At 37.0% G+C, this 21,446-nt stretch overlaps 3 protein-coding genes across 4 annotated transcripts; 1 reads left to right on the forward strand and 2 right to left on the reverse strand.

The window, feature by feature from the left end:
* The first annotated feature begins 7,822 nt into the window (after positions 1–7,822).
* Positions 7,823–9,077, forward strand: LOC113313709 (short-chain dehydrogenase reductase 2a-like). Its single transcript, XM_026562507.1, has 2 exons — positions 7,823–7,989; positions 8,108–9,077. The coding sequence occupies exons 1-2, from the start codon at positions 7,898–7,900 to the stop codon at positions 8,934–8,936; spliced, it is 921 nt and encodes a 306-aa protein (XP_026418292.1). The 5' UTR covers positions 7,823–7,897; the 3' UTR covers positions 8,937–9,077.
* Positions 9,078–10,504: 1,427 nt separating this feature from the next.
* On the reverse strand, positions 10,505–15,637 carry LOC113308867 (pentatricopeptide repeat-containing protein At4g21300-like). 2 transcript variants are annotated; one of them, XM_026557315.1, is made up of 4 exons: positions 12,639–15,637; positions 12,418–12,520; positions 10,892–11,766; positions 10,505–10,659 (listed from the first exon to the last, which is right to left on the reverse strand). In XM_026557315.1, the coding sequence occupies exon 1, from the start codon at positions 14,337–14,339 to the stop codon at positions 12,927–12,929; it is 1,413 nt and encodes a 470-aa protein (XP_026413100.1). In that variant the 5' UTR covers positions 14,340–15,637; the 3' UTR covers positions 10,505–10,659; positions 10,892–11,766; positions 12,418–12,520; positions 12,639–12,926. The 2 variants fall into 2 exon arrangements, with proteins under 2 accessions (XP_026413100.1, XP_026413099.1); XM_026557314.1 differs by lacking the exons at positions 10,505–10,659; positions 10,892–11,766 and having other exon boundaries at positions 11,985–12,520.
* LOC113312471 (pentatricopeptide repeat-containing protein At3g09040, mitochondrial-like) lies at positions 14,588–15,358 on the reverse strand. The gene has a single exon (XM_026561222.1). It carries the CDS (start codon positions 15,356–15,358, stop codon positions 14,588–14,590), a length of 771 nt encoding a protein of 256 aa, XP_026417007.1.
* Positions 15,638–21,446: the final 5,809 nt, after the last annotated feature.

The raw sequence follows: 21,446 nt of genomic DNA on the forward strand, positions 1-21,446 counted from the left end.
AGCCGTAGGTTCACGCAAATATTCTTTCCCATACACATTGACAATCGACTTGCAGAACCTCCGAGTTGCTTCCAACACCGTGGTTTCGCCTATGCGTAAGTACTCGTCTATTGCATCTGCCGCACATCCATAAGCTAACATTCGCACCGCTGCAGTTACTTTTTGATGAGGGTTTAATCCTAAAACTCCACACGCATCGGGCCTTTGCACAAAATATCTGTCTTCGGCTGTAACACCTTCCACTATTCTGTATAACCAAAAAGGGAATATAATTGTAGTGAGTACGTTATTAATTAGATAAATAACGAAAAATAAAAAACTATGTTATTGACGATTAATATTAATGATATAATATAAAAAATCATGTCTAACTCACAACGCCATTCCAAGAAAATATCCATCTCGAGTCCGACAGCTTCCTAGCAGACTTTCCCATCTCAGAACTGAGGACGTCGGTGTATGATTCCCATGGGTGCCATGTCACTTGGTCAATCGTCAGCTGATTCAGTAAAATCCTACAACGAATAATATCATTCTGACACCTCCTTCCATTCCATCTGGAAATTACAGGCCATTTCTGTTCATTACCGTTCATTGAGATGTCTGGTCGACATATGCCTAGGTATTCATACCCCCAAAACTAGTCCATAAAATTAATGAATCAAATTAATATATCCAAGGAAATAAACTTAAATGAAAATATACTTTACGTTGAAAATTAAAATAAAATCGATTACCAAAATACCTCTAATATTTGGAAGGGCCCGCTTAGTGCCTTCTGTTGTTTCCTACAAGCTTGTCGGAGACCTGCATACAATCTCGAAAAGGCACTACCGCCCCAGTCAAGGTCTTGTATTTTATCGATTTCTTCGAAAGCAGCTAACCATCCAGCATCAATATAGTTCTTTGCATTAGGAAAGAAAAATTGACCCAAAACATACATAAAAAAGGCAATTGCTATTCTATGGGCGAGGAGAGAATCTTCATTAGCCGCCACCAACTTATCTTCTTTGAAGTATGAGCTTAAATATGTAATTGTAATTGAGTTTGATATCCACGACGCGCCTCTTGTTCCCTGTGTGATATCCGGAAAAATCTTCTCACGGACATAGTCAAATTGGTATAGGCTCGAATCATACGGAACTACATAACCATCACCGATACTCAGTCCAGTTAACATGACCCAATCTAATGGCGTGAACCCCATCTTACCAAATGGAAAATGGAACGTGTTGGTTGTATCCCAATACCTCTCAACAATATAATCAACAACGGCATGTTGGGTAACGTTACACTCTATGTTCAACAATTTTTCCCACCCCGCTTTTTCAATCAAATATTTAACTCTAGGACAATGTATTGAAATAAATTTATAATAATGAATTACCGATGCCAGACATCCACGATGTTTAAACTTAAATGTTGGTGCGTCTGAAAATGTAATGTCTTCAGTAGCGTGCGGCTTATCATCTTCCACTATAGGAAACCTCCCTAACCCGGGGACGTCGACCTCCTCAATTTGACCGGTAGAGATTAAGTTGTAATCAGCTTCGGTAGATTTTTGTCTCTTGTTGGTCTTTTGGCGACCACTGAACCTCGATATAAACTTGTTCATTCTACGCACAAACATGTTAAATACAATTTCATAATTAAAAGACCAATCCACGAACCATAATAGACATAAATTTAACCGAACAAAATTTCAACATCATAAAATTCCATAAACATAAATTTAACCAAAAAAATAATTATCCAATTAACTATATTTATAACTATTTATAATTAACAAAAAATTCAATTAAAATACGAAACTAAATTAACAAAAAGATAAATTAAATTAAATCACGTAACTAAATTAACAAAAAATAATTATCCAATTAACTATATTTATAACTATTTATAATTAACAAAAAAATAAATTAAATTACGAAATTAAATTAACAAAAAAATATATTAAATTAAATCACCTAACTAAATTAACAAAAAATAATTATCCAATTATTAATATTTATAACTATTAAATAAAACATGATATTAAATTAAATTACGATTAACCCAATTTTAATAAGATTTGATTAACCCAATATGAATATCCAATTAGTAATAAAGTCTGATTCAATTTTCAACGTAAAAACCCTAAATAAATTCGAACAAAAAATACAATACCTGCGCATATTATTACACAAATTGAAATAAATTCGAACAAAAAATACAATACATGATATTATTATTACACAAATTGAATAAAGAAAGTAGAAAATACATACCTTATAATGGAGTTTTTAGGGTTTTTGTGGAGTTTTTAGGGTATCTGTACGGTTGGTAGATGGGAATGGAGAAGAAGAATATGAACTGAAGAGGAGCCGTGAAGCAAACAAGAATATGAACTGTGTAAGAATATGAACTGTGGAAGAAAATGAACTGAGAAGAAGAAGGCTCGTGTAGAAGAGATGGGTTGTGGTTGGGAAGGAGAGGCGGTATTGGTGGAAGGTGCGGTTCATTAAGATTACGCCCGATTTGATCGGACGGACAGGAGAGTACGCCATAACCCTAAACCCTAATGAAACGGAAATTTTGGTTACGCCTGTATCAGGCGTAATAATTTTTTACGCCTGACAAATTCATCAGGCGGACAGAAGATGTCCGTCCGTACAACTCATCACGCGGACACCAAAATTCCGCCCGTCTGATCTCACACGTGCTGTGTGACCGTGTTTAACTCGGACGGAATTTAGTTTTACGTTTCTTCGAGCGGTCATTTGGAATCCGTCTGATCAACGGGCGGAATTTAAGATTCCGCCCCTTACCAAACGTAATTTTTATTTACGCTTGATAACAAACGTGATTTATATTTACGCCCGTTTGAAACGTAATTTATAATTCCGCCCAGAAATGAAACGTAACTAATACTTCCGCCCGTCTTCATGCGTAAAACTGTTTTACGCGCGACCAAATTTGGTCTTCTCCCCGTAACGTCACAATACAAATTAAACTCATATTTAGTCTTTTTTTTTAGTCTTTGATCTTTGAGTTTAGTCGTACCATTGCAGTCGCTCTTAAATACTAAATAACCGAAATGGATTTTTCTAAGACAATAAGTTTAAGTTCCAAATATATAGAAAGAGGGCAACGATATGGCTGATGAGTTAGCTAAATGGGATGCCAATAGTGACATCTCACAATGACGGAATTAACCTCCTGATTTCATCAAGATAACAATGGGATTGACAGATGTTCTTCTCACTCTTTTAGATTTCATCCTAATGTAATCTTTGTTAGTTTTTTATTTTCCTTCCTTGCAAAAGTCAGGTTTAGTGCTTTCTATTTTTATGTTTGATTTTCTTTTATTAATAAACCATTCGTAACAATTTGCTTAAAAAAAATAACTAGAAAGAAAAGACCATGCAGGAAATCGTGTTGTCAGTCAAGTGTTGTGGCAAGATTTGCCCGCAGCCTTCACCGGAACAATATGGAATTGCAAGAACGATTTGGTCTTCAATCATGTTAAATTTGAGGTGTCCTAAGTCACCGACACAGTGAAGATGCAGGCTTACTACTAGTTTAAGATTACATAACCTCTCGGTGGCTTTATCTTCCTTGATCTCTCGGGGATGCTGTCTACTTTGGATTTATTGTTGTTTTACTCCCTCATTTTCAAAATAACAGGCTAGTTTCATGTGCAATCTGTACATAAAACCAGCCTATTCTTTTTTGAAATGAACATAATAACTCAGATGGCTCCATGTGGAGCTTGTATTGGAGTCAGCCCAATATAACTTTGGTGGTTCACTTTTCATACGTCTTATGACCTACGCGAATCTTTTTCTTTGATATTTCAATGCTAATGGGGGTACCATTATGCCTGGGATGTACCAAATTGCATAAAAGATAATACACATTTTGGTAAGGGATTAGTACACCCCAAACAAAATGATACCCCCATTAGCAGCCATGTGATATTTGCCTAGGAAAAAGAAAAAACAACGCAGAAATGATTGCATTTCTTTTTATGCGTCTAAAATATAAGAAACTCTTTTTTTTGCAAATAAAATAACGGTGGTGCTATTCACCTCCCTATTCTCCACCTCCTTACTCTTGCTTCCTCCAATCGAAACCTCACATCTGGAAAATGGTGAACCCCATATATACCTGAATGTGATTCAAATTCTATATGTGTGGTGTAGATTGGAGGAAACAGAATAAGGAGGTGAATATCATTTCCGATAAATAAAATAATGGCTCGTGATTCTTTGTCATATAAATGACGTGTTAGTAGTATTAAGTTATTGCCAATACAAAGTTGTCAAAGCATCCACTTATCAAGGGAACTTCTTGGCCAACTAATTAATCTTACAGGTATGGCCGGGGACCAATCTAGCTATTCTCTGCATAGATCAATTTTATATCGATACATGAACTTTGCTCATTCATACAAATAGGCCTAAATAGCAAAGCTAATAAACAATAAACAAAGTCGTTTTAGAAAGATTATTACACTAATGTGTACTTTAATCGAATTGTTGGCGTTCAAAAGAGCACCGACGGACCTACAGCTGGGTTAAAGGAGGCTTTAGCCCGGATAGTCCTCCCAGTCCATAAACCAAAAAAAAAAATTCTACTCCACCAAAACTTCTAACCCGGACCTTACAAGAAAATTTAGCCTTCCTGAATCCGTCCTTGCAAAAGAGCAATGTGGTACCCAATATTCCCTGCCTTTCACACTTGTTAAGTTCTTCAACATTTGTGTACATAAATTAAAGAAGCAATTTGAAATTTATCTACAATAAGAATAATTAAAGAGGTTGCTTTGATATTTTCATATTATACTTTAGACCCATTAAAGCTAGTTTAGATCAGGAATCTGGAACAATCTTTTCCGTATCCATGCTAATAATATAGGCTGTCAATTTTGTGATGAAAATTTGATTGCCAAGTTGATACGGTATCGACCGAAAGTGGTACTGTAGTAGGATAATATTGTTTCCTATAGGTTCAGTCTGGGACAGAAAATTATGATCATGAAACATCAATATGTCTTTTTTTCTTTCATGGTACTATTCTGATGATGATCATCAAAACACTTATTCTTGACGACAGGATTTTTGAGGTCGTACGTATCTATGATAGATACGAATATACAGTATAATCTAACCATGTTACGCCAATTTATCATAGATATCATGGCCATGTTAGGCCTAAGATATGCAATCTAGCCAGCTGCCAAGTACCAAATTGATATAATACTGCAAATTGTTTTTTCTTAACACGGATTCCAAATTGAAAGTTGCTGTCGATGGAGAGAGTTCAAATGTGAAACAACATAACGTAATCTGGCAGCCGATTTCATGGTCATAAAAGAAATGGGGCATTTTCCAAAGGAGAATAATAGATCGAGCAAAGCATATAAAGTGCTGCATCAAAATAAAAGAGGAATACAGAATGACTGAAGTCATGGTTGGACTTGAAATTCTTGCAACTTCGGAACAAAATTAGGATCAAAATTTAAGTCAGCATTTGAAGTTCAAAAACCAGCTGGCTGATACATAGCCAATAGGACTTTTCGTGATCACAGATATCAAGTTAGATTTTTGGTGTACTAAATAAGTACATTTCCCCCAACGATCTAGTGACTAATTATTCCAATCGTGCATGATTATTGGTGGATTAGAATAAGATTGTCCTATAACCTAGCTAGTTATTTCCAGCTTGTTTCGACATTAGGTAGGCAAGATTTAAGGGTTGAAGATTACATTAGCATAAGATATTGGATTATGTTTCATAATTGATTCTAGGGAGCGCATATTTTATACTGTTAATGCTCAAGCATTAGGCCCTATTTTGTAGGTTTGGGTCTCCGGACAAGTTGGTTGTCTGGTCATTTTAGTCGTGTAGAGATGTCCAAAAATGATACTTACTCTTTCCTTTTCCTTTATAGGTATAAAGTATGTTATGGAAAAAATTTACTACTACTACTTTTTTTGTGCTTAATATTGTATGACGCACGAAAATAACTCAGATGATGCACTAAATTTTTTTTGAGTGTTTTTTAACGGATCCAGAAAATAAACAGTACTTTTCAATGCCCTCCCCGTATCCATAAAATTTGAAAAATAATACTCCATCCCATCCGTGTTTCAAAAAAGGATAAGCTTGTTTCAAGTATAATTTGTACATGAAATAAGACTACGTTTTTGTTAGAAGGTAGTATATGCAAAATGAACATTAAATATATAGATAGAGTGGAGTTTTAATGTTTAGTTCTTGTTCATCAATTTGCTCGTGTACAATATACCAGTTATAATCCATACATGCGGATACACCGGTATAATAATTGTCTATAAGACTTTAAGTTCCTAACTTCCTGGTATCATTGGATATTTGGATGTGGATGACGGAAATATTTCATCTATTCCTAGTCATCCCAACGCAACAGAAAGATATACACAATCTTCATTTCTCATATAAATTGTGCTGTTTGTAGGAAAAGAGAGGGAGAATGTGAGATGTAAGATTCATTGGACTAGCACGCCTTATGTAAGAACCGAACAGTTAAGGACCTTGAGGTCAGGTTATTTAACTAATTTTTTTTGACAGTAATATAAAGTAGAAAATAAAGTCCGAAATAATTTTATTACACAATTATTTAATTAACTTTTTCTGTTAACTTCTTACGTTGTTTTAAAAAGTGAATTTTTTACGGGAATTTGAAAGGGACAGATTTTTGATTTATATACGTGTCATATGGCCCGACCAGATCGTAGCCGGGGTGTGTCGTCTGGAGTCTTAAATTAATCAATCTTAATCTTCTCTGATTATTCGAATAAACATATGTTTAACATTTTACTCCTTCAAAAAACAAAAGAAGTAAAAGGGATCATCGTACATTACCCTTATAGAAGATTCATGAACCAATATAAGTTGGAAAGTTGCACACTTTATTAACTCATAAATTTACTAAATTAAATTTTGTTGTTACCACATTACCAAGTCCACAATATGGAAGCTTGGAAGAGTAATTTATCCTAGTTATGAGCTTATTCATACAGCACAGTTTGTTTAATCGCCCACTTTATATCTTAGATTCGGGTTCTTTATACTCGAAAATGACATGGCTGCTGACTTACTCCCTATTACGCATGCTTATTCAGCTATTTGCATGCTCAACTGTTTTTCTTTCTCAATGTAAGGGCATATGAATAAGGAATAATGTGTTTTTTTCACTTTAATTAAGTTCTTGCACATATTTTACATGTTTTTTTGGACTAAAATTCTTTCGAATTTCATTTATCTCCTTCTATTTGTCTGTATGTCTTTGCAGCATCTCAATTATCAATTGAGAAAGACTCATTCTTTCTAGGACCGAAACAATAAGTACTTTATATTATTACTACATATGTTTTCAGAAAAGATGCGCTATCATTTTCTTCATTTTAACACGAGAATATGCTAAATTGGAAAAAAATGATAGCAACTCTTTCCTGAAAACGGAGGGAATATCATGAAATGTAAATTTTAATTAGTTGTGCCGTCAAACACATAATTTGTGGGTATTTTTGGTAGGTAACATTTTAGTCGCCCAACCGATGGCAAGGGGTTTAATAGAAAGAAAGTAGAAAATACGGGTACTTGGGTAGACTTGAGATAAAAAGTGTAGAAAAGAGAAGAAGAGAAAGAGGAAAACATGTGCTTGAGGGACAAGCGACGCTTAGGGTGAGGGACATTACTAAGAAAGTTCCCTCTTCTTCTTCTTTTCTCATTCATATCTCATGCCCTATAAATTCTCCCAGTTTTCTCTACGCATCTCATTCCAACATTTCAAGTCTCCCATCTCTCTCTCTCTCTCTCTCTCCTTCTCTCTCATTTGAGCGTGGTGAATCCTACAATAAGCAAATAAATCATGCCTGCACCAGTAATGACTCATGAGAATGTAGCAGCATCCATTCAAGGATCAGGAATGAACCATGTCATGAACTCTCCTGCACCAAGAAGGTATACACACATTTTCTGAAACTCTTTTCTCTATACTCTGCATTTGTATGCAATTTCATCATGTCATTTGATTAGCAAATGGTACAATTTTGTTAATTGAACTTGTTTTTTTCTCCAGGTTGGAAGGAAAAGTTGCGATCATCACCGGTGGTGCGAGGGGGATTGGGGAAGCAACTGTAAGACTCTTTGTAAGACAAGGTGCAAAAGTAGTCATTGCTGATGTTGAAGATGCTACTGGAACTTCACTTGCAAATTCATTAGCTCCTTCAGCTACATTTGTACATTGTGATGTCACCAGAGAAGAAGATATCGAGAACCTAATCGATTCAACAATAGCACATTACGGGCGACTGGATATACTTTTCAACAACGCTGGTATTCTCGGAAACCAATCAAAACGGAAAAGCATTTTGAACTTTGATGCTGATGAGTTCGACTCAGTTATGCGTGTTAATGTGCGAGGGACTGCATTAGGTATGAAACACGCTGCACGAGTTATGATGCCAAGAGGTACCGGATGTATCATCTCAACAGCCAGTGTGGCCGGAGTCATGGGAGGATTTGGACCTCACGGGTACACGGCTTCGAAGCATGCCATCGTCGGACTTACAAAGAATACGGCTTGTGAATTAGGAAGGTATGGGATTAGAGTTAACTGCATTTCCCCATTTGGTGTTGCAACTTCAATGCTTGTTAATGCATGGAGGAAAGTTGAAGATGAAGATGAAGAAGATAGTATGGATTTTGGAGGACCTTCTGAAAAAGAAGTTGAGAAAACGGAGGAGTTTGTGCGTGGTTTAGCAGATCTTAAAGGAACAACCCTTAAACCAAGAGATATTGCTGAGGCTGCTTTGTTTCTTGCTAGTGATGAATCAAGATATGTAAGTGGTCATAATTTAGTTGTGGATGGAGGAGTTACTACTTCAAGAAACTGTGTAGGATTGTAGTAATTTTTTTTTTTTTTGAAGCATGATTGTAGTAAATAATCACCATTGACTAATATTTGCTGATAAAAAAAATGATTTGTTTGTGTAATAATTTAGAGTTGTTCGATATTCTAGTAATCAATTAATTTCTGTTTGACCGTATTGAGTTGTAACAATGTCTTGTTAGGCATGATCACTAATTCATTTTGAATTTTAAGATTGATGTCCATTTCTCTTGTTACTTAAACCCTCAACTGTACGTCTGTACTAGAAGGAAGGAATGAAAATTAATTACAAGTGGAATTCATATTAAAAAATTTCCTGTTAAAACCTGAAATAGCCGCACTGACCGACACTTGCTAAAATCTGAGTGTTATTGTAAGCCGGAACAATTGTTTAATTAGCAAATTGCATTAATCCTATTACTTTTTTGTTGCTCAAATCAAATACAACAATCTTAGTCTAGATATGTACATGGTGCCCGGGCGGGCATTATAAGATTAGGGAAATATTAGCTGTCTCCAATGATCCATTCAATTGTCTTCTGCTCATTGAAACTTTTATTGATCCATTTAAATGTCTATGCCCGTTAATTGATCACTTACGTGGAGTCCCTCTTAGAGATGCCTTGTTCCTTCTATTTCAAAAGAATAGTCTTGTTTTATAGATAAATTACACATAAAACAAACCTTTTTTTTTTTTTTTTTGAAACGGAGGTAATACAAATTATATTCCAGTTTCTATTTTATTTTCGCCTTTGATCAATAAATTCTCTTCGGGGTTTGCCAAAAAATGAAAAAACTTACATAAAGTCCAATAAAGAGTGTATTTTGTCAAATTTGATCAATGATTCATGTATGTAGGTGTTTAGTCAACTTTTTTGGGCTTACGGTATACTAGATATTTGGGATTCCATCATGCTTGAACACATTGTAAGATTAAGAGCCTTCACTTATCCCATTTGGAGGTTTGCTTGTCAAATTCGTATGGAAGTGTACATATATTAGGAGCATCAGGTATTATTATACGCAATATATGTGTACATAAATCTACAGAATTAGGTGATTTCACTGTATTTCTGACCTGGAACAGGACTTATCACAAGATTTTGTCAATGAAAGGTTGCCTTGAACTTACGATTAGTGTACAGTGTTAAACCCAAAATCTCCCTTTCTGGAAATTGAACATTCATACTTGGGAAAGAAAACAAATGTAAGTTTTATGTCTCTTTTGTTGGCTAATTCAGACTTAAAAGCATGAATGTGTGGTTGGTTTTGTTCGCTTAAACAGTAAGCTACAAGGCTAAGAAAACTAAAATAATCAAAGTCAAGTGGTTATTCCAAACAAAATGGAACATTTAAATAAGGTGGGGATGGTAATTATTAAACGAAAATCTGATCTTAAGTTTACTTAAAAGGGACCAATGGAACAGAAAAGTTAGAGATCTAACAGCCAGGTAGAAATGTCTAGCTTCCACCGGGGGGAATTTAAACTTTATTTGACTTTAGAACTCTTTCTGTTTAAGTACTTGAAAATGTTCTTTTCTCACCGGACTTTTACCCCTTGGCTCATATTTTAATCAGAAGTGTGGTAGTTTCTCCAGAGCTGCAACAGAAGAATCTTGTAAAGTCAAGTGATCATGACTACGTAGGTGCCATCGGCATGCTGAAGAAAGATGGCAACTGCTGACTCATTAATTAGAACTTAATTGACAAGCCATTCGTTCAACTTTGCAATGTCACCCCTGGAAATTTAAGCAGTCAACTATTGTCAATGCCAAAGTTGTTAAAAGTATTCAATTTTAGCTTTTATTTTTGGAGGTAGATAAGAAATACAGAAGGTACTCAAAATCCAATAAGCTGAAAGTCATCTACGTGAGAAGTAAAATGGTCCAACTAACAAAACCCTGAAAGTCCAACTCAACCGAGAAAAAAAAAAGATTGACAGAGACAACTAATTAAGGTTGGTAATCAAACTTTTCCAGTAAATTCCTGCGTGCAGCATGCGTGTTGATGCAAGCAACAACTTGACCACCGTCCAATGGTACTGCCTTATATGGATGTTCTCCACAAAACTGCATGTGCAAATTGCGGCGGCCTTGACTATGGACGTAGTAGGCCAACGCTCAAAGCCGGAGATTTTCGCATTTTGTGACGAAAATGTCCAATTTAACCTTTCCACAAGAGCCTTTGCACTTGAGACCATACAGAGATGTATGCAACTTGGATTTCTTATCACATTTTGCTTAGAAGCAGCAACTGTTGGAAACATTTGAATGTATGATTAACTTTTTGAATTTGTAAATTTGGATGCATTGAATCTGCGCATGTTTTTCATACCAACCAGTAATCATTTGCAGTGACAGGTGGTGGTGTCATCGATCGTAAAGGAACCCGGTTAATCACAAAATTGGCCACAGACCAGCATTCTCTATATCTTTTTATCTTTGGAATGATCAAGTAAAATCAGTATAAGACATCTCAAATTGTGCTCTACACATATGATGGATATTATTTTAAACTGAGGCAGTAATAAGCCAATGTAAACCCCCTTTTGCTGGTAGCCAATGTAAATCCCCTTTTGTTACACGCATAGGAACAAAAACGAAAACCATAATCATATTTTAGACCATAAAAAACCAATCTATCATATGTGAATACCTTCTTTACTTGTTGCATTGTGTCTGGTGGAGGAAAAACTAAATAGCTTATAGCGTGGAAGATGAGTTTGGAACCATGGATGCTGACAAATCTCAGGAAAGGTCATTCGCTTCACGGGATCAACCACAAGCATCCTCGGGATCAAATCCCTTTCTCCAGCTCATAATTACTTGGTGACTATAATTTTCACCCTGAGGTACAGGACCAAGTGAAGTAAAAGGCATAAGACTTTAATCTCTAGGCTTAAAAAGGTTGTAATATTTGACTAAATATATTACTATTAGATAGCTTGAGAGAAACAAACTCATAAAGCAGAAGTTTATATTCGCTGCATCTATCTAACTAATTGCATGTCATGGGAACAAAACAGCCAGGTAGCACACACATTATTCAACCTCAACTACTGACAGTCTGTTCAAGGTAAATTCAATAATGGTAGCTTGGGCTCTGCAGAATCAAGCATTTGACACTATATACATACTCATTTACTGATACAGACTAGTTAAGTTGAGTAGGATATTACCTTTATTTTCTTGAACAGGTTAGTGAAAAGTACCACATAGAAGGGCATACTAAACTAGATTACTGCTGCAGCAGTGAAGGCCGACGATGAAAGGGAACTGCTTTTTAATAAAATGATACTGAAATTGATCGATTTCAATCAATCTGATGGCTATCTTAAAGAATTTTAAGCTGTGAATCTGTTTGTTTAATGGTGTTTGACTGAAATCTGTAATCAATTTGATTGATGATCCCAAGTTTGAGCTTAATTTCATGAAATTGTGATTTCCAGAAAACCATATTCAGTTTCTCTGCACAAACATTGTGACGGACAAACTCACCATTTTTTCATCACTAAGGGACTCCTCCCTTTGGTCGTCGTCCAATAACAGCACAACTCCAGACATCTACCTCAGGCCCAGCATATAGTTTTCCAGATAGCACCTGCAAAGCAAATATATAAAACATAAGTCATTGGTATTTAGGCCAAACTGGATCTTAAATCATGTTGCAGTCTCATTAAACTATGAGAAATACCAAGATGTATTGTGTTCTGCCATACCTCGGGGGCAGCATAGTTCGGGCTTCCACAACTTGTTTTTTTGAAATGACCCTCACGCGTGATATCGGCTCAAGCCAAAATCAGCAAGTTTCACATTGTATTTTGAAACAAAAGCAGGTTCTCACTTCTCAGGCTTAAGATCTCGATGAACTATCATGTTGCAGTTGCGGTACTCCACAGAAATAATCCTATATCAAATGAAACCACGGCTGGGGATGGGGATTTTTCTTGTAATGATGATCAAGTAAGACCTAGAATACCGACAGAATGACATCCCTTCCTGACAGATCAGGCTGTGAGACTGTCACAGTATTTAACAGATCCAGACTCTATCATACTATAACCAGACTGCCGGGCCAAAGATTTCGCCTTTGCAATCTCTCTAACTCTAGCCGCTGCATCCCATTTACCAGCTTCTGCGTATAAATTTCCCAACAAGGTGTACGTACCTGAGTTATTAGGATCTAACTTCAGTAATTCTCTCCCAACAATGTCACCGACCTCCATATTTTTGTAAACTCTACAAGAAGATAGTAAAGCATCCAATGCAGAAATTCTTTCTCTTGGTGGCAAATGTTGAACAAGACCATAAGCTTCTTCGAGCTGACCTGACCGACTAAATAAATCAATCACGCAATTATAGTGTTCTGTATTCGGAGTAACAGAATGTTTCTCCACCATGGACTGGAAAATACGGCATCCTTCTTCCACATATCCTCCATGACTGCAAGCAGAGAGGATTGATGTGAATGTGATATCATCTGGTTGAAAACCTTCCTTAAGCATCTGATAAAACAAGTCAAGTGCTTCTAAACATTTCCCATACATCCCAAAAGCAGAAATCATGGTGTTCCATGAAACTTGACTCTTCTTTACAACGGACTTGAACAGGTGTTCCGCAGTATCTATGCTTCCGCATTTTGCATAAGTTGTTAACAGGGAATTGATAATAAGTATTTCTTTCTCTAATTGATTTCTGTATATGTGACCATGAACCTCTTTTGCTAGTATTAAACACCCAAGCCCTGAAACGGCCTGGAGCAAACTTACTAAGGTGACTAAATCAGGCTGGAGTCTTTCTTCTTGAACTAATAACCGGAATAACATTAGTGCTTCGCTGGTATACGCATGTTGTGCGTAACTCGTAATCATCGATGTCCATGAAACCAAGTCTCTCCTTGTTATCCTGTTAAAGATTTGTCTTGCAATCTCAATTCGCCCAAATTTCCCAAACATGGAAAGAAGCTGATTTGCTATATCGACATTTGATCCAATCCCTTGCCTAACTATGTAAGCATGGACTTCCTTGCCAATTTTCATTTCTCTGAGGTCTGCAGACAAAGAAAGAAGAATAAGAATGGTTGCAGGGTTAGGTGTTTTACCTGCTTCAATCATCAGACGAACTGTTTCTAAAGCTTTATCAGTAAACCCAGCTTGAAGATACCCGGAAACCATCACATTAAACATAATCACGTCCTGTGCTTCGATCCGATCAAACAGTATCCTTCCCTGGTTTGTTCTATTGCACTTGAAATACATTTCAATCAACGAAGTGGTTGCAACTAAATCCAGCTGAACTTCTGTGCGAATTAGGTATGCATGGATGCTTTTGCCCTGACGGAGGAACTTCAGATCACCACAGCTCGAAAGCAAGTTCGCAAGAGTGATCATATCAGGCATTATATCCTCCTGCTGCATCATCTGAAACAGCTCGAAAGCTGTGTACGGCTGACCTATTTGAACATGGGTAGCAACCAATGCATCCAAGAACTAATATCTCTCTTATTCATTGTATTAAATACGGATAGCGACATTTTCAAGTCTCCACATTTACTATACATGTCCATGAGACTAGTCTCAATTATCTCATCATAAGTATCAATTTTCCTTCTAATAGCATGTCCATGAACTGCTCGACCCTCTTTCCGTATTTTTAAATTGGCTGCAGCTTACAGCAAACTAACTAAAGGCACCCTATTAGGATCTATCCCACCTTCCTCCTGCATAAGTCTAGCAACTTCAAAAGCTTCATAACAATCATAACTATGAGCATACCCAGTAACCATTGCTGTATAAACAACGACGTCTCTATCAGTTATTTCATTGAACGCTTGTCTGGCATCACTACTACATCCATACTTTGAATAAAATCCAATAAGTGAAGAACCCACAAATCTATGTTTATGTAAATTATATTTCAAAGCATCCACATGAATCCCTCTTCCAAATTGTATCGATCCATTCGCAATACAACTTTTCAAACCAAATGTGATTGATGAACTATCTATGTTAATATTATCAGAAGAATAGTTCTTAAAATCACAATACAATTTTAACACTTCACTGAAATGACCAGTTCTGAAATACCCAACCAAAGTTGAATTCCAAAGAGAAGTTAGTTCTATGTTGTTGGGGTTCCTGTTTCTGTTGTTTATGATAATACTGCTGAAAACCCTTTTTGATTCAGTTAATTTATCAAATTTTGCATAGCAAACACAAAGTTTAGAACCTAAAAAGACATGGTTTTTAAATAGACCTGAAGTTATAATGGAAGCATGAACCTTTTTTAGAGAACTGATATCTATACAGGTTTCTTCCAAGTAAGAAACTAACTTTTCTGCTGAAACTGGATGATTGTTTTTGGTAGAATAATGGAGAATTTTCATCATACGAGTAGTAGTAGTGAAATTGGGTAGAAGAGTATAGAGATATTTACCCATGTTTTATTGAAGGAGAAGGATACCCAGATGAGAAAATAGTCATCATTTTCATTGGAGTAAAATCACCCAAATTTCAAAACTTAAATTAAACCCACAATTTCTCTGTACATCGGATGAATTAGGTGATCGTAAGTACATACATGTTCAGACATCAAAGAAGACGATGACAGCACAACTGGGGATAAAATCAGGAGGTAATCTTGAGACGATGTCAATCTTCTTTTTATTTTTCTTCTTCTTCTCTGTTGGAATTCAACTCAGAGGGTTTATGCTACGAACATTGAGAATTGTGGAGCGAAAAGAAAAAAGGTTTCAATAAGGTAGCCCATAACATAACATTTTACATTAGTAATAAAAGCTTCCGCCTCCTTAGATTATGAACCATCATTTAGGGCATACTCAGAATCTTTGGGGCATACATAGTTATGACCTTAACTAGTATGGGGTGATAAGGGGTGTCTAATGGGTGGTTAAGTTATTTGGATACCCTTGATTAATTAATTAATTTTTAATTATTTTATTTTATTTTATTTTAAATAACTTGTAGGGGTCCTTGTCACCAGCTGGACACCAACACCCTTCTGTATAACGATGCCTAATATATGAAAAAAGAAATTACATTTCTTAGCACTAACATCAAACCTAGATAAATGGTTGTGCAGCCTCTTCAAGAGATCCACCAAATCCTCCCCAGTTCCCCAAATGTCATGAAAGCTAAAGTACCAAACCCAAAGCCTTGAGCCAAACACTGCTCATAATATTTTTTATGTTTACGCACAATGGCATTACTCAAAGCTAATCCTGGCTGAAAGGCGTGAATCCCTTCCCCAGTAAAAGGCGACACCCCAGTCACATCTAAACAGACGCCATGACCATTGTCCCAATTGTACACTAAAATATCCGCAGGTCTCAGGGGCCCACCAACATTAAACAAAAAACCCAAAGCAACCTCATTCCCAATCGGCACACCTGCCCGAAAGCACATGTCAGCGATAGTGTCTCTGACAAGATCGTGCCGAAATTTGAGCCCCACTTCATGAGCACAATATAAAGCATGATCCCCAAAGCAGTCCATATCCCGATCACAAAAGATACAATGACTATCTGCGGAGAATAGAGGGATACCCAAACGATAACAAAGAACCCCCCATCTCCACCCCCCTCCCCCCCAGCCTTTGGTTGATCCCCTCGATAGGTGAGGCTTTGAGAAAATCGAAGGCATGATTGGACCTATTGCATTGCCAAACGGCACAGTCATGATCAGACATGGAAAACTTATTTGGCATCTCTTTCATGACAACCTCAAAATACTTAACTGCCAAAAACTTCATAGGATGGGGGCAGTAAGATCGACGTTGATATCAGGACATGCACTAGAAAATAACTTCATAGACTGTTGAAGACCAAGATCAGGACCCAGTAGAGACGTGTCACGCAAAATAACGAATTGAAGGGGCTGTGTTTGTATCACTAAAGCGAAATAACAGTAGTGGATTGCGTCATCCATAAAAAATAAACCCAAACCGCCATGCCTGAGGGGTATGGAGATGAGCCTATGCTGTAACAACCCAAAACTAGGACCATCATTCGTAACAGTATGACACACATGTTGGGCCAAATACAAATCAAAAATGCATCGTGCCTCAGATAAGTGCTCAGGCATAGTAGTACGCATAGAAAAATATAACTTAGAAACCCCCACAAAACTTCTCAAAGGGCGGAGCTCACACTGAGGATCCTCCAGCTTCCTCACAGCATCCATCAACACCCTTTTAATTTTATTTTATTTTTATTTAAAGAAAAGCATTAATTTTTTTTTTTTTTACTTTAAAAAAAAAGATATTTGTTTCCTTCTTTCTTCTCTCACTACAAGGAAATATACAAAACAAAATGTTTTCCACAAACCCAAATCCTATTCTCTTATGATCGATTGATTGATTATGTTTAAAATCAGAAAATCAGAGTTCTATGACAGTTCCAGAGCGAAGTTCAGCTGATAATAAAATCAAATTATCAGCCGAACTTCTCATTTTTCTTCAATCCTGAAAGTGTTGACGAACAGTTCGGGTGATAATTAAACACGAAAATGTTAGTCGAACTTCACTTTATAAAAACAATACTAAGTTCGGATGTCTTATTTTATGTTCGAATCTACCGAACCTAAGTTCCATAGTTACAGAGTTAAGTTCGGCTGATAAGCTTATCAGCCGAACCTAGGTATGTTTTCACAATGCCCAAGTTCGGCTGACAAGTTATCAGCCGAAGTTAGGTTTGTAAATAAAAAATAAAAATAAAAAATAGAAAAAATAATATAATTTTAAAAAATAAAATAAAATAAAAACTAAAAAGAAAAAAAAACAAATTTAGATCAGTATTGAGCTACCGGCTTGGCATCCCACTTTTTAGTGAAGGTAGTTTGTGTTCAAGTTGCAATCGGGAAATGGACGTTTTCAGAGATCATGATGTACATTGTGCTAGTGACGCCGGTCTTAAGTATCGTCACGACCTTGTTCGTTATGTTTTAGCCGATATGTGTTACAAATCTGAAGTTCATGCTAGGAAAGAAATGCCTTTGGGCTTCCTTTCAGGGCGCTTTGAGGCCCGTGGATATTCTTGTTTATAGTTGGGAGAATAGGATGGATATGTGCTTAGACAAACCCCTTTCACTAGTGGTGCAGGTCGTGTTTTCACCCCAGGGAAAGCCATTTCAAACGTAGTCTTGCGTAAACGCAACAAACACTTGGAACATTGTGATGCTCATGGATATGGCTTGGGTGTTTTGGCTTTCACTACTTTGGGAGAGCTTGGAGGAGATATTGTTGTCTTTCTTAAAAGACTTGAGAATTGCTTAGCCAGTCAGGATGCTAATAGTGGTCATGGCAGTTTTGGTTTTCATAGGTTAGGTGTGTTTATTCAAAAGGGTGTTAGTGCCCAGCTTGTTGCTCGGCTACCAACTCTTTCTTTGTACGAATCTTGATTTCATTAATTAGTTACTCCCTCCGTTTCAAAAAAAATGTCTTCTATTCCATTTTCGACTGTTTCAAAGTTGTATCCACCTACTATTTATAGCCATATTTTTCCGTTGAACTCTCTAATGTACCCTTAAGTTTTTTATATTCATAAATTCACTTTTAACGGGGCCCTATCTAAATATTAAAGAAAATTGTATAATTAAGGAAACAAACAGATTCTTCGTGCCTTTCATATTTGGCTCCAATAATTAAAATACTAATAAAGTTTATATTCCATAAATTTGATATCTTTTAATTTTCCTTTTATATTTCGTATTTATAATCCTCCTAACAATTTTAGGTAGTTTTTATTGCTAGCTTTTTTATTAAAATAAAATAGGTAAGTAACTAAGGGTAGTCAAGTAAACTACTATGGTCTTCTTAATATTTTGACAAAGCCAAAGAGGACAGTCTTTTTGAGACGGAGGGAGTATTATTATATAAAAATATAAAATAAAATATTTTTTTGAAGAAAATAAAAAAAAGGTTTGGAAATAATAATATATTTTTTTATAAATGATAAGGGTATTTTTGCCATTATGAAAAATGGCTGGATATGGGGCACTATATAAACACTATTTCCACTTCCGATTTTGTCTTATTTAATATGCCCCAAAAGTTTTGGATATGCCCCAAATGATGATTCTAGATTATACTCTACCATGAGGCTTTTGGACGTCCACAATCACGAATCATGGATCAAATAAGGCTTCAGAGCCTTTGGGCCCTCCACGATGAAGCAAAACCGAATTTGGTCGGGTTTTCTAGCTAGGGTATGGGACCAATTTAGTCTGAAATTCTGACCGAAACTATATTTGCTCGAGTATTCATATTGTGTGCGTCTGACAGTAAGCGATGGTATAATTAGCGTCTCGCAACGGGCGCAGATGGAAGTAACCTCCTGATGGAGGAGCGAAGTTATAAAGACCGCCTGAACTGGACGAACAAATAACATCTGCCCTACCAAAAGTGAGTATTGTCTCCGCCTGATATCAGGCGTATTTATAATGTTCTCCTGGGTGAGGCGTTGATATAACATCCGCCCACCAGACGTTCATAATAGATCCGCCTGATATCAGGCATGGTTATAATGTTCTCCTGGATGGGGCTGATGTTATAAGTCTGTGGCGTAACAGTAATACCCATATGTTGAGGCGAAATGGGTACATCACGTGTTTATGAAGGTCACCAGCATACCCATATGCTTCGACCTCCCAATTAAAATTGGTCGCATATTTTTAGAAGTTAGTTACATGTCGCCAATACTATATATACACATTATACGCAATAATTTGCATTATGGTCATTGCATCGGTCCAACCACCTTCTTTCAAAATATTTACTTGTTGATTATTGATTTTTTCAATAAAAACAGACGAGTTTATGTTTGAAACAGGTGGGTTTATGTTTGATCAATATAAGCTTGTGTGGAAAAACAAGTTGTCTGTGGGTAAAAACTGTTTCTGCTGGTTTTGTTCAATTTGGGTGTGTGGATGAGAAACGAGCCTAAACCTTAAAAAAATGCACTGCACGGGAGTACTTTAGATTCGAGAGATCAATCTGTACAATCATGGCGTAAACCAAGAAATGGTCGTTTCAGGCTTGCTTCGGTCACAAAGTGAAGGAGAAGGGTTGGTCTTAGGGAGGGAAGCGAAGAAAGTGTTGAGACTAGAATGATTAATTCTGAAGGTTTGGCTATTTTATGACTTGTATCAGAATGTGGAACTGGCTTGCGGAATGTAAGCTATCAGTTCTTTTGGTATTTTCTGGATACTGTGTTGTTGTTAACCAAAAACTTTTCGCTTGGTCTAAAATAGGTGAAACCTATTTATACAAGTCATAATTAAACGCACCCTGGTCTCGTAGGAAGTGGGAGTCGTTGAGTGATGGAGAAGTGGGGTAATGTTTAAATGCCAGAAGCCACGTTCCCACTATGAAGGAAACGGGTTTGTTTACACCCACTACTTCTTGCCGCCACTAACTGCCCTGTTTTCCTGACACTTTCTTATGACGGACGTATTTCACGTCGCACGCTGTAAACTGCCAGACCAATACCCTGATGAGCATCCCCCAGTTTGTGACATGTTTGATGTCTCGAGTATGGAAAAGTGTAGCAGATTGCTAAGTGGGTCTTGTGTACAAGACCTGGATAATCTGATTAATTGTACGTCAACTAAGTAGCAGATAGCCATGTGTAGCGAGTCAAAGTCAGGAGACTTGCCACAAGAGAATAGCGCGTGATGCTATTAGGCTTGCTGGTCGCCTAAAACTTTCCATGGGCCTGTCAATTATGTGGCAAATTTGGATGGCTGGGATTGTAATTCATGTGAGAGGGTGGCCATTGATTATGGCCGCATTCCGTTGGCATCTTTTAATAGCATAGTAGAGCTATTGGCACATGCCAGTGACATGGTGGCATGGCCAAAGCTAGGATTTGGCGTCGTGGCCAAAATTAGGGCTTGGAGGCATGGCCAAGCTAGGATTTGGTGTTGTGTCCAAAATTAAGGCTTGGCGGCATGGCCAAGGCTAGAATTTGGCATATTGGTGTTAGACCCAAATATGGCTTCGACAACATTGACTCCAGTTGCCATATCAAATTTAATGCCTTAGGGAGCATTACTTGGCTTGGTTGGCGTGACAACCTTGGCTAAATTAGGGTTCGGCATATCGAAACCCTAATTAGCGCGTGTGGCATGTGGTCGTGGCACAGTGTCGTTTTTTGTGCAGACGGAGCCATGGCCACGCCAAAGGAATCATGGCAGAGCCATAACATGGGGATGTCCATAAGAGCAAGGGCGGCTATGAGTGGCCATAGCATGGAGCCACTTTTAGGGTTTCCTGGGTTCCACATGGCTCGTGGAATGTTGTGGGGCACAAAGCGGCGTAATTTGGGCCACAACTGGAAATTAGGGTTTTGGTTAATGCGCCTAAAGCAAAGTCATGCTTCTGACTAGAAAACCCTAATTTAAGCACGTCATGGCGTTGGCCACGAACATGAGGTAGGTTAGTACGTAGGCGCGCTATTTACGGCACGTTGGCCGGTTTGGAATGCTGCCAAAAAGTGGCACGTTTGGCGT

This window comes from Papaver somniferum, chromosome 9 (assembly GCF_003573695.1).
Source record: "Papaver somniferum cultivar HN1 chromosome 9, ASM357369v1, whole genome shotgun sequence".
In the NCBI taxonomy this organism is placed as follows: Eukaryota; Viridiplantae; Streptophyta; class Magnoliopsida; order Ranunculales; family Papaveraceae; genus Papaver; species Papaver somniferum.

Excerpts from the sequence above, each read along its gene's own strand:
- LOC113313709 (XM_026562507.1), top strand. The coding sequence starts at position 7,898 with ATGCCTGCACCAGTAATGACTCATGAGAATGTAGCAGCATCCATTCAA. Across the intron at positions 7,990-8,107 it reads AACTCTCCTGCACCAAGAAG|GTTGGAAGGAAAAGTTGCGA; the intron begins GTATACACACAT and ends TTTTTTCTCCAG.
- LOC113308867 (XM_026557315.1), bottom strand. The coding sequence starts at position 14,339 with ATGATGCAGCAGGAGGATATAATGCCTGATATGATCACTCTTGCGAAC.
- LOC113312471 (XM_026561222.1), bottom strand. The coding sequence starts at position 15,358 with ATGGGTAAATATCTCTATACTCTTCTACCCAATTTCACTACTACTACT.